At 43.2% G+C, this 13,082-nt stretch overlaps 1 protein-coding gene across 1 annotated transcript in view; it reads left to right on the top strand.

The window, feature by feature from the left end:
* Positions 1–485: 485 nt before the first annotated feature.
* LOC309555854 (alcohol dehydrogenase 1-like) overlaps positions 486–13,082 on the top strand; it is a 38,946-nt gene continuing 26,349 nt past the window's right edge. Inside the window, exons 1-2 of the mRNA XM_082258022.1 lie at positions 486–586; positions 5,819–5,920. Coding sequence (XP_082114148.1) covers positions 569–586; positions 5,819–5,920 — 120 coding nt within the window. The 5' untranslated portion in view covers positions 486–568. The remainder of the gene's footprint in view (positions 587–5,818; positions 5,921–13,082) is intronic.

Genomic DNA, 13,082 nt, shown 5'->3' with positions numbered 1-13,082 from the left:
AATTATTTCCAGGGCTGAATTTTATTCCCAGCCCAGCCCTGGAAATAGTGACAGTTGTCAGGAATGCATATAAGCACGTGGGGGCCATACAAACTACTACCATTTTGAGTTGCTGCAGTGAAATTTCAGCAAAATGGACTAGCCTGCTGCATCATTTTTTCACTTTGATTTTCGGGGTATCTTTGAATTCAGCCCTCTGTTGGTTGATAATTTTCATTTCCATCAAACGTTGTGGCATCCTTTCATTCCTAACACATTACCCAGTTCATATTAGTATAGATATCCAGCATGACAATTTCCACACTGAGATCTGATGTGTTTTCAAAGTGTTCCTTTAATTTTTTTGAGCAGTATTTATTTGGATTGATCACTAAATGCGTTAACTGAGCTGTAGAGTTTTGGTCTGTAGTAAGACAGAGAAAGTACTAAGGGCAGCAGAATGCATTCATAGCAGCTGCTGGTTTTTTGATCATGTGACCGTGGTCATGTGTTTCATTCGGAAGAGGAACTGTGTACAGAATAGGCTTACTAGTTGTGCTGCTGCTGATAGCGAAGCTTTGCTGTAACAATGGATTATACTGGAAAAGTAAGAGCTGTCAATTACTGCATTGTGAATCAAATATGAGCTAAAGGTGATCCAATAATAACTGCACAGTTTAATTATGAGATAGTGATAACATTTGATTAGGCGGTGGTGATTTTGTGGAGTAGATTGCAGGCATGACAGATCAGCTCATTCATACTGCCACAATGCAATGCAGTGCATCACCGCACAGGTTAACATTCAATATTTTGCACATGTTTTGATGCCTGAGTGCAAAATATTTTATATATATAATTCATTTTTAAAGGACATGCAGCATGTTATGCAATGCTCCAATTATCCATAGGGTGAATTTGCCTAGGTGTGTTGGGTTGTATTGTGAAAATGCTGGGGTTCAGGGGTCAACATGCTTTGTGGTGTAATGCAAATTTTACCAAAATGCACAGATCTCAATAAGCCCTAACGCATATATCTGCTGAGAGAAATAAGGAAGCTTCCACTGATGACCTCACTCTGAAAATGCTAGCTGGCTGTCATACACAACTAATGGCTTTACTACTTTGAGTAAGTGCTCTTTCACACGGTCCGCCTCCGTTGGCGGACTCTGTGCTGCTCAGCGGGGGATCGATCCGCTGATCCCCGCTGAGCAGGCAGGTGACAGCTCCCTCTCCGCTCTGTGTGCGGAGAGGGAGGTATCAGACCCCTGCTGCTCTCTATGGGGGAATCGGATGAGAGCTGACCGCCTGTCCACTCCCATCCGATCCCCTGGACGGATGGAAAATAGGGTTTCCATCTGTCCGGATTTTATGGACAGGATCGAATGCGGATGGCAGCGGGTGTCAGTGGACATGTCACCGCTGACATCTGCTGCCCCATAGGGATGCATGGAGGATCCGATCAGATCCGCCTAAAAAACTGACAGGCGGATCTGATCGGATCGTTCGTGTGAAAGGGGCTTCACTGATCCAGGACACTGATTCAGTTCCAGAAATCCGACTTTACTGGCTATATACTTATCCCAGATCATTGTCAGAAAATATCAAAATTAGGGGTACTGATAATGTGTTGAAGTGCTGCACATATACAGTATGTGTTGAAAGGTAAGAAAAATATATACTATATGCGATAAGTAAATATAAAGTCGGAGCATGTTGTACTAAATAGTGAACTGTAAAATTTACAAATACAACCAACTAAATAAACGTGTAATTATATCATTATATAATAAATAAATCTTTCAAACATAAATCAGTGTTGTAATATCAGACAAAAAAGAAAGTTCAAAGATGTGTGTTAAATCCACAATTGTGATGAATCTCAATCACCAGTGTTCAATTGGTACTCTGCTAGATAGTCCGTAAACTGCAGTGTTGTGAAGCAGTAAGGGCTCTTTCACACGGTCCGCCTCCGTAGGCGGATCCTTGTTGCTCAGCGGGGATCGATCCGCGATCCCCGCTGAGCCGGCGGATGACAGCTCCGTCTCCGCTTGCAGAGCGGAGAGGGAGGTGTCTCAGCACCCGCTGCCCTCTATGGGGGATCGAATGAGAGCGGACCGCTTGTCCGCTCTCATCAGATCCGATCCGATTACTGAACGGATGGAAAAATAGGGTTTCCATCCGTCCAGATTTCAGCACAGGATCGGATGCGGATGGCAGCGGGTGTCAGCGGAGGTTTCTCCGCTGACATCCGCTGCCCCATAGAGCTGCATGGAGGATCCGATCAGATCCGCCTAAAAAACTGACAGGCGGATCTGATCGGACCGCCCGTGTGAAAGAGCCCTTAAACTGGTGTTTTTTCTTTTTACAATTCCCCCTTAAGCTGGATACACACTATACAACTTTTGTTGTCAGATTTCCTTTAGATTTACCTTTTCTATGTAGTGCAAGGACTTGCCTGATTGCTTACAAATTGAAAGTGTTTAGGTTTGACCTCATATTATATGGTTTTGGTAAAGGCCCGTACACACGCACCGATTGTTGGCCGTAAATTTTCGGCCAACGTCCGATTGGCTGATTGTCGGCTTGTTAGTATGATGCATCCGACAACCGACTGCGACTTTTCGGCCGAACAAAATCTGGTGTGCTGGCTATAAAATTTTTGTTGGCCGTCAGCTGAACGGCCGATTGTTCCTCAGTCAGTACAGATTTTGGCCGACAAAAATGTGATGATCAAGACTGGGCATGCTCAGAGTAGAAAAAACCACACGAAAAGTAGACCAGAACATGACATCACTTCTGCAGTTGGTTGTTGTTGGCCGACAAAATTCGTGTGCAGTTTAGAGCACATTTCAAACAACACTGGACAAAAGACGGCCGATCGGTCGGCCAACAATCGGTGCGTGTGTACGAGGCATAAGTCTGAAGGAAAAAATCTAAAGAAAATTGTATAGTGTGTATGGCCCATAAGGGTGTGTGCTCACCTCAAGGAATGTATCAGTGCGCTTAGATTAATTCAATATTATCCTGGAATGCCACCATGGACTGCTGGGAGATTATCTTCCAAAAAGTGTATTCCCAATCAGCCGGTCTTGTGCTCAACCATCCATGTGGGGAACAAAATTTAAAAATCCATAGTGCAAATAACGTAGATAAATAGAGTATATTTTATTTAAAAAGCTAAAAAACACTCACATGGTACTGGTGCTTCAGCACACCAGTCTACACAAATGGTTTCTAAATATCGTGAACATTCAGTTCAAATGTGCTGCCGTTGCTGCATGTATCAGTTGTTATCTCTCTGATTGATACTCCACCAACAATGAGCCTAGCCCCTCCTAATCCCCTAGTTAGCATTGCACTGATATCCGCTGCAGATCGCAAATGCAGTGCATTTTAAACATGGTTCAGGAATTGTACAGGGACTGTGAGTTTCCCACACCACATCCTGGTGTGAATTGGCCCTTAGGCCACATTTACACCTATGCATATATATGTTGATTGAAATGCATGTTCACGCTTTGTTTCTTATTATTACAAGGATTGACCTGCAAGTGAACATACCTTTTCATGTTTTTTTATTACTTTAACTCAGGGGTCTCCAAACTTTTCAAACATAGGGCCAGTTTACTGTTCTTCAGGCTTTGGGGAGGACTGTTGTTGTCACTGGGAGGAAAAATGCCCAATCCTTTATACCCATGAGAGGAATTATGCCCTCTAGTTGGTTTAAGTGGACAGAATAACGCCTAATGTCCCATCCTTGGTGTCACTGGATGGAATAGTACCCCACTGTTGGTGTCAGTCAAAGAAATGGTGGCGTGTATCAATGAGAGAACTAGTGCCTTATATCATTTTCAGTAATAAAAATGAAGGGCAGGTCAAAATGTACCTGACATTCATTCATGGGGACGTGGCATGACAGTTAATATAAAAAAATAAAAAAATAAAAGAGAGAAGGTGTTATTGGTTGTAATATTCACAATCTAATTGGTTATTATAGTTCATTAACAATTGGTTAATAAGCCTAGTAGTTAACTGGTCTATATGGTATTATAGCATGGGATTGGTCCAATTTGAAGTATTCAGTTACAGTGGGATGTAAAAATTTCCCTATATAAGGAGGGGAAATAACCGTTGGAATTCAGTCAGCGGGAGCAGCATTCAGAAGTAAGAAGATTTGTCCCTCCCGCCCCTCCCTTTTATATGTTTTTTGTCACGGCCTTTTTTATTGGTGTGGGATGTTTTCAAATATTTGGTATAGTCTGAGCTTTTGGGCTGGACTATAGTATTTTATATATTATATGTTTTAGTACAGTGGTTAGTTTGGGCTCTATGGCCAAGCTATACTATGTTATGTTTTAATATGATTTAATAAAAAGGCCGTGGCCGTTTTCATCAATGCAAGTGTAGTGTCAAGTTATTTAATTATTTAAATTATTTAATTAATTAAGTTAGGTATTTTATATACCTTTTTTTGAAGTTCTGCATACGGCACCATACGACGAGTCAGACAAAGGTGAGCAAAAAATACAGTTAGCTGTCATATGCTATGGCCATTTCTACAGCTTATAACAGTCTTGCATTGTAAAACTTTACCAAAGATAAAATGTTATAAAAAACTTAAATAACGGCTATACAAATTGAGTAGTCCAAACATAACTAGCATTACTAATTGCTTGCAGAGAGCTGTGATGATATTTATGTAGCACCCTCCTAGGTGCTAGGTAAATGCATCTATGCTCCTTCTGCTTATCAGGGGAGCCTGATCTATTAGGTTGCCTGTCATATGTTTCCAGGTGTGATTCATGGGTCTAAGGGAATGTCCCCACTGCATCCGATGAGGGAGCTTGTTGGACAGTGGAGGGAACCTAGCCAGTGACACATCATGTTTTATGGCAGTCCCAGTGGGAGGGCATTCTGTAATGCATCCTGGCATTGGCCATAAATACAAAGGGGACATGTGACAGGGCTTCTTTGGTGGGAAACAGAGTCCCAGGAGGAGGTGGATGGCTGTCTCTCCTCCTGCAGGTGTGAGGAAGGTGGTTCAGGCAGTCGGCCTAGTGAACCAGGTGTGGAGCTGAGCTGCAGAGAATCCATAGTGCTGACGGTGGAGCTGCTGGCAGAGTCCCTTGAGAAAAACAGTGTCCGTGAGTACCGAAGGATCTGCCAAAGGGTCTGGCCCAGGAAGGGGGACCACTCCAGAGAAGCCAGGGGATCAAGGAGCTAGCTCACACAGGAAGTGTAACAGTGAATCGGGTGCCGTGTAGTTGACCTTGAAGAATAGGAACAAAGGGGGTACCAGGAAGGGCCCTGAAGATTGTTCTGCAGTACAGTACAGTTTACCTCAGACAGTTAATTTCTTACTACTTCACTGCTACTTACAAGGTGAAGCAGTGGCCTAGCCGCACTCAGCATTATTCAGTCCTCCCAGCTAATTGTGCAAAGTTCATTTAAGTTGGAGTATCCCACTCATTCCCTTCTCCCATCCAAGTTCTCAATAAAAACACAAAAACCAAAGCTCTAGCCTCCTAGACTGTTTCCTGACTGAGCCAAAATCACATTTAAATTGGTGTAATTACAGGGAATGCACAGTGTGCGTCTTTGAAGGGGCCTACAGGGACTCAGGGACTTGTAATGTGGCCAGGGGTCCATGATGTCCTACTAATGTGTTTATTGTCTCATAGATTAGAGAAAAACATTGGGATAGATGTCTCATAGATTAGAGGCATCCTGATCCTGTGCTTGATGTAGACTTTGTGGGCCTCCACCCACCAGTTGATGAACTGATGTTAAAACTTAATTTATACAGTATGTGTTTTATGTGTATTTTTTTTCTAAGGTGATAAAATGCAAGGCAGCTGTTGCATGGGGCAAACATCAGCCACTTTCTATTGAAGAAGTGGAGGTACAACCTCCAAGGTTTCGCGAGGTGCGCATTAAGGTAGAGTTTTCACATGTATTACTTAATATCTATCTATCTATCTATCTATCTATCTATCTATCTATCTATCTATCTATCTATCTATCTATCTATCTATCTATCTATCTATCTATCTATCTATCTATCTATCTATCTATCTATCTATCTATCTATCTATCTATCTATCTATCTATCTATCTATCTATCTATCTATCTATCTATCTATCTATCTATCTATCTATCTATCTATCTATCTATCTATCTATCTATCTATCTATCTATCTATCTATCTATCTATCTATCTATCTATCTATCTATCTATCTATCTATCTATCTATCTATCTATCTATCTATCTATCTATCTATCTATCTATCTATCTATCTATCTATCTATCTATCTATCTATCTATCTATCTATCTATCTATCTATCTATCTATCTATCTATCTATCTATCTATCTATCTATCTATCTATCTATCTATCTATCTATCTATCTATCTATCTATCTATCTATCTATCTATCTATCTATCTATCTATCTATCTATCTATCTATCTATCTATCTATCTATCTATCTATCTATCTATCTATCTATCTATCTATCTATCTATCTATCTATCTATCTATCTATCTATCTATCTATCTATCTATCTATCTATCTATCTATCTATCTATCTATCTATCTATCTATCTATCTATCTATCTATCTATCTATCTATCTATCTATCTATCTATCTATCTAATCTAAAAAAAACTTGCTTCCCATGTTGTGTCCTGTAAAGTCTACAGTATGTATAGAAAATGTAACATGAAGCAGCGAGAGGGTCACTATGCTGCTGAATGATGTATGATCAAACAATACAGAAAGTCTTGGCATATGGCACTAATATGAACATTATGTTGATGGTGAACAGTGCAAAGAACATAATTATAATAAGTGGGGACAGATGGTATGTAAACAGAGGTTAGTACCCCTTTTAGGGAAACTCCCTCTCTTGTGTGGATATGGTTGGTGGTGCTAGCTTTATACCTTATAATCTAGAACTGGAAGAGCCTGGGATGGTGATGGGAATAGGCTAACTAGTATACTGCCATGTAAGCTTGTAGCCTTAGGAAGTGAACTCTTGATTGTAAGCCTGGTATGGACTGTGTTGGAGAACCCACCTATGGGAACCTACATCCAGGATACTGGAAGCGTTGCTCTGCAATCCTATGTTAAGGTTAAACTTGAACTGTGCATAGTTACTAATGTCATGACTAAAGAGCCAGAGGTGAAGGGTGTTTTGCTCAAGTGCTGTATATTATGTTTCTGCTAAAGTAATACATTTTAAAAAGGCTGAACATGTGCACATTCCTTATGTCTGGAGGTGGTCCTCGGACTAGGATAAGGTAAGTGATCAAAGATGATGGAGTTCCTCCATGTTGCAGGTGTGTGTACCCTAATCTCATTCCTGTGCAGGATGACGGTGGGAGGGACCCTTGACCAGCATAAAAGTTGCTGGCAGTGAATCAGGGCGCTGTTTACACTTAATAGGAAAGGCATTGCTAAACAATTGATTTCAGATGTACACTGTATTGCCAAAAGTATTGGGACACCTGCCTTTACACGCACATTACCTGGATAGCATCCTAGTCTTAGTCCGTAGGGTTCAATATTGAGTTGGGCCACCCTTTGCAGTTATAACAGGTTCAACTCCTCTGAGAAGGCTGTCCACAAGGTTTAGGAGTGTGTCTATGGGAATGTTTGACCATTCTTCCAGAAGCGCATTTGTGAGGTCTGGCACTGATGATGGACATGAAGGTCCGTCTCGCAGTCTCCACTCTAATTCATCCCAAAGGTGTTCTCTCGGGTTGAGGTCAGGACTGCTGTGCAGGTCAAATTCTTCCACCCGAACTCGCTCATCCATGTCTTTATGGACCTTGCTTTATGCACTGGTGTCCAGTCATGTTGGAACTAAATTGTCCAAAATGCCTTGGTATGCTGACATCTTAAAAGTTCCCTTCAACTAACCAAGCCCAACCCCTGAAAAACAGCCCCACGCCACAACCCCCCCCCCCCCCACCAAGTGATTATGACCAATGCACAAAGTAAGGTCCATAAAGACATTGATGAGCAACTTTGGGGTGGAGGAACTTGACTGGCCTGCACAATGTCCTGACTTCAACCCAATAGAATACCTTCGGGATGAATTTGAGCGGAGACTGCGAGACATGCCTTCTCTTTAACATCAGGGCCTGACCTCACAAATGCGCTTCTGGAAGAATGGTCAAATATTCCCATAGACATACTACTAAACCTTGTGAACAAAACCTTGTGGACAGCCTTCCCAGAAGAGTTGAAGCTGTTATAGCTGCAAAATGTGGGCCAACTCAACATTGAACCCTACAGACTAAGCAGGGCCGGCGCCAGCAATAAGGCAGCCAAGGCGGCCGCCTGAGGGCGCCAGGAGAGGGGGGCGCAAAAACGAGGGACTCCCCATTCGTTTCATAAGGAGCGAGGAGCCGGCCCTGCTCGCACTGTACTCAGCCCAGCTCAGTACACACTGACGGGAGGAGGCTGCGCCGCACAGCCCCGCCCGCTGTTTAATTTACCTCCTAGTCCGTTTGCAGCATCCCCTTACTACAGCTCCACTGCCCCTGCCCTGCACGGGTCTTCCTCCTCCTCCTCTCCTCTGCCAGCTGCAGCACAGTGCGAGACTGTGAAATCCTTAAGACCCCCCCTCTCTTCAGCACTCGAGCTAGGTAAGGATCCCTGGATCATGAAAAACAAACAAACAATCCCTCCTACCTGGGCGGTAGCTGGGAGGGTCAGGAACTCGGGTCTCAGAGCATGCATTTGAGAAGAGAAGCAGCCAGGGGAGGAGCCTGGAGCCGAGTGAGACCAGGGGGAGGGGCCAAAGCTAGCAAAAGGCACAGGAGGAGGAATGCAGTTTGAAGAAGTGTACAGCACAGTAAGTGATCAAAGATTTTTTTTTTCCTATGTCTGTGGAAGGTGAGGCAAGCAAGTGTATATTATTGTATCAGTCCTGCCCATGTGCCATGTATGTAATCTCTGAACGTCCTGTGTGCCATGTATGTAATCTCTGACCATCCCGTGTGCCATGTATGCAATCTCTGACCATCCCGTGTGCCATGTATGCAATCTCTGACCATCCCGTGTACCATGTATGCAATCCCTGACCATCCTACGTGCCATGTATGCAATCCCTGACCATCCTACGTGCCATGTATGCAATCTCTGACCATCCCATGTGCCATGTATGCAATCTCTGACCATCCCATGTGCCATGTATGCAATCTCTGACCATCCCATATGCCATGTATGCAACTCCTGACCATCCCATGTGCCATGTATGCAACTCCTGACCATCCCATGTGCCATGTATGCAACTCCTGACCATCCCATGTGTCATGTATGCAACTCCTGACCATCCCATGTGCCATGTATGCAATCTCTGACCATTCCATGTGCCATGTATGCAGTTTCTGACCACCTTGTGTGCAATCTCTTATCACCCCATGTGCCATGTATGTAGTCTCTGACCATCCTTTGTGACAAGCCTGCAGTCTCTGACTGTCTCTTGTGCCAAGTAAGCAGTCTCTGACCGTCTGTTGTGCCATATATGCAGTCTAGTCCAGGGGGAGGGGCCAAAGCTAGCAAAAGGCACAGGAGGAGGAATGCAGTTTGAAGAAGTGTACAGCACAGTAAGTGATCAAAGATTTTTTTTCCTATGTCTGTGGAAGGTGAGGCAAGCAAGTGTATATTATTGTATCAGTCCTGCCCATGTGCCATGTATGTAGTCTCTGACCATCCTTTGTGACAAGCTTGCAGTCTCTGACTGTCTCTTGTGCCAAGTAAGCAGTCTCTGACCGTCTGTTGTGCCATATATGCAGTCTATGACCGTCTCTTGTGCCATGTATACAGTCTCTTGCGGTCTCTTGTGCCATGTGTACAGTCTCTGACCATCCCTTGCGCCATGTATGCAGTCTCTGACAATCTCTTGTGTCATGCCTGCAGTCTCTGATCATTCCTTGTGTCATGTACGCAGTCTCTGATCGTCTCTTGTGCTATGTATACAGTCTCTGACTATCTTTTGTGCCATTTATACAGACTGTGATCATCCCTTGTGCCATGTATGCAGTCTCTGATAATAACTTATGCCATGTATACAGTCTCTGATCGTCTATTGTGCCATTTATACAGTCTCTGATCATCCATTGTGCCATGTATGCAGTCTCTGACTGTCTCTTGTGCCATGTATGCAATCTCTGACCGTCTCTTGTGCCATGTATACAGTCTCTGACCATCTCGTGTGCCATATATGCAGTCTCTGATCATCCCTTGTGCCATGTATGCAGTCTCTGACAATAACTTATGCCATGTATACAGTCTCTGATCGTCTATTGTGCCATTTATACAGTCTCTGATCATCCATTGTGCCATGTATGCAGTCTCTGACTTTCTCTTGTGCCATGTAAGCAGTCTCTGATCGTCTCTTGTGCCATGTAAGCAGTCTCTGATCGTCTCTTGTGCCATGTATGCAGTCTCCGATCGTCTCTTGTGCCATGTATGCAGTCTCTGACCATCTCTTGTGCCATGTATGCAGTCTCTGACCATCTCTTGTGCCATGTATGCAGTCTCTGACCATCTCTTGTGCCATGTATGCAGTCTCTGACCATCTCTTGTGCCATGTATGCAGTCTCTGACCATCTATTGTGCTATGTATGCAGTCTCTGACCAGCTCTTGTGTCATGTATGCCGTCTCTGACCATCTCTTGTTACATGCCTGCAGTCTCTTGTGCCATGCATGTGGAACCACTATAGCTTAATAGAGCACAAAAAAAGTGTATGCCATATGGGAGGGGGTGAAGTGGGAGGAAGAATGGGGGGGGCACCAAATTGCACCTTCGCCTGTGTAGTCAAAAATCCTTGCACCGGCCCTGAGACTAAGACTGGGATGTCATTAAAATTAATTTGCGACGCGTGTAAAGGCTGGTGTCCCAATACCTCTGACAATATAGTGTATGTAGGAGTTGCTGACCGATAGCAGTAGCAGTAACTTGGTACTGTCTTCGCTTTTTAGCATTGGTATTTGTACAGGAATTAGTGGTAACACACTAGCAACAGGGATATTGTGCCACTGAGCATAGGATGGTACATATGTGTATGAAGTATTTAGCAACAACAAGGACATGAACTATACTCTGAAGATGAGGACTAATATTATGGGATATAATGTAAATATTAAGATATTGTTTCTCAGAATCCAGCAAAAGTATTAATATTATTATAACTTGTTCTTCCTAGCTCTTTTATGTGTTACACACCCAATATGTACAAAACACTGAGGGCTGGTTCACATCAGAGCACAATGAGGGAGAGACCCATTCCATGCATGTTTCACGCACTGCGCTCAAAATGCACTGCCTTTGTGACCTGCTGTGGGTACCAATGTAATGGTAATGACACTCATAACGCAATTGCAAAAACACTGTGTTTGCCGGTACTATAGTACCATGCAATTTGGTGAGGTGTGTTTTTTAGAAGTAGTGCATACACTACTTTTTCAGCATTCTGGTGCAATTTCAGCCCATTCAAATGAATGAGCTGTAAATTTGCACAGCACAGAAACATGCAGGAATTGCACAGGTATGAACTTGTATCCTAAATGCTTGAATCATTACATGCAATCGAATATTATTTAAAACGACTAATACTTTTATGCTTGTGTGAAAGTAAATATAATTCACCTTCCTATCTATTTACTAATGCTAGCAGCATAAGAATTAAAAATAGTTAATGTTGATTGAGAGTTTAGTTCCACTTTAATAGCAGTGGACTAAAATATTTTCGTCAATGAAATTAACACTATTTTAGTAGACTAAATACTACTAAAATGAAAACAATCCAGATACAACTAAAACTTAAAAAGCATTTTTGTCAAAAGTCTGACTAAAAAATTAATCAAAATCGTTACATTTTAGTCAACTAAAATCAAATGGGTTTAGTTAACCACTTGTCGTCCGCCCACCGTCAAATGACAGTGGATCCGTGCGGCTCTCGTCTGGGATGACGTCATATGACAGCGCCCCAGAATGGCTGCTCTCGTGCTTCCATGGGGGCACGCAGTGCCGCGATCTCGCTCTGATCCCAGGACATAGCACGACCCCGATCTTGGTAAAGAGCAAATGACGTAGCTCTTTACCCATGTGATCGACTGCGTCCAATCACAGCCGGTCACGCATAAATGTGGAAGTGCCATTTATTGGCGCTTCTCGTCTCAATTTGTCTGAGTGTGTGGCGAGGAGAGCCGATCATCGGCTCCTCCTCGAAGGGGAGTCTAGGACAAGTAATCAGGGCACTGATCACCATCAGTGCCCTAATTACAGTAAAGCAAGAGCAGTGCCCATCAGTGACCCCAGTCAGTGCCTGCATATCAGTGCCACTTCATCACTGCCAGTCAGTGAAGCCTATCAGTGCCGCCTTATCAGCACACTTCAGTAAAGGAGATAAATTACTTTTTTACAAAATTTACTGACCGAAACAAAGAAACATTTTTTTTTCAAAATTTTGTCTTTTTTTTTTTTTTTGTAAAAAATAAAAAACCCAGCAGTGACTAAATACCACCAAAAGAAAGCTCTATTTGTCTTAAAATGATAAAAAATTAATTTGGGTAAAGCATTGCAATTGTCTTTCAAAGTGTCACAGCACTGAAAGCTGAAAATTGGCCTAGGCAGGAAGGGGGTGAAAGTGCCCTGTATTGAAGTGGTTAAATTGTGATGCATTGTTTAAAGGAGAAGTAGAGCCAAAGCTCATTTGGCTGTACTTATCCTGTGGCTCAGAGGAGTGCAGTTCGTTCTCCACTTCTGTGGCCCGCTTTTAGCAGACAGTGGGCTAAAGTCACAGAGCCGGTCCAGGCTCGGGAAAGATTACAACCATATGGTTGGGATCTGCTCACATGCCTGGACTGCCTTAGCCTCTCAGTGAGCCGCTGAAAGCCTGAGTCGGCCGCTCTCGCTCCCTCTACTGTCCAGAGCTCCTGTGAGCATGGAAGGGGGCAGAGCATAGAGCCAATGACTGACAGTCACCAGTTCTCTGCTCATGGAGCTCTGACAACCGAGTGATTGGCGGTTTTTGATCCTTCTGTTCTCAGTCTTAGAGCCGGCGGGGGACAGTTGCAGCA

The sequence above is a fragment of the Pelophylax lessonae genome (assembly GCF_965119305.1).
Source record: "Pelophylax lessonae genome assembly, chromosome: 1".
NCBI classification, from domain to species: domain Eukaryota; kingdom Metazoa; phylum Chordata; class Amphibia; order Anura; family Ranidae; genus Pelophylax; species Pelophylax lessonae.
The sequence above is the reverse complement of the archived record's forward strand: the minus strand, read 5'-3'. Positions and strand labels throughout refer to the sequence as shown.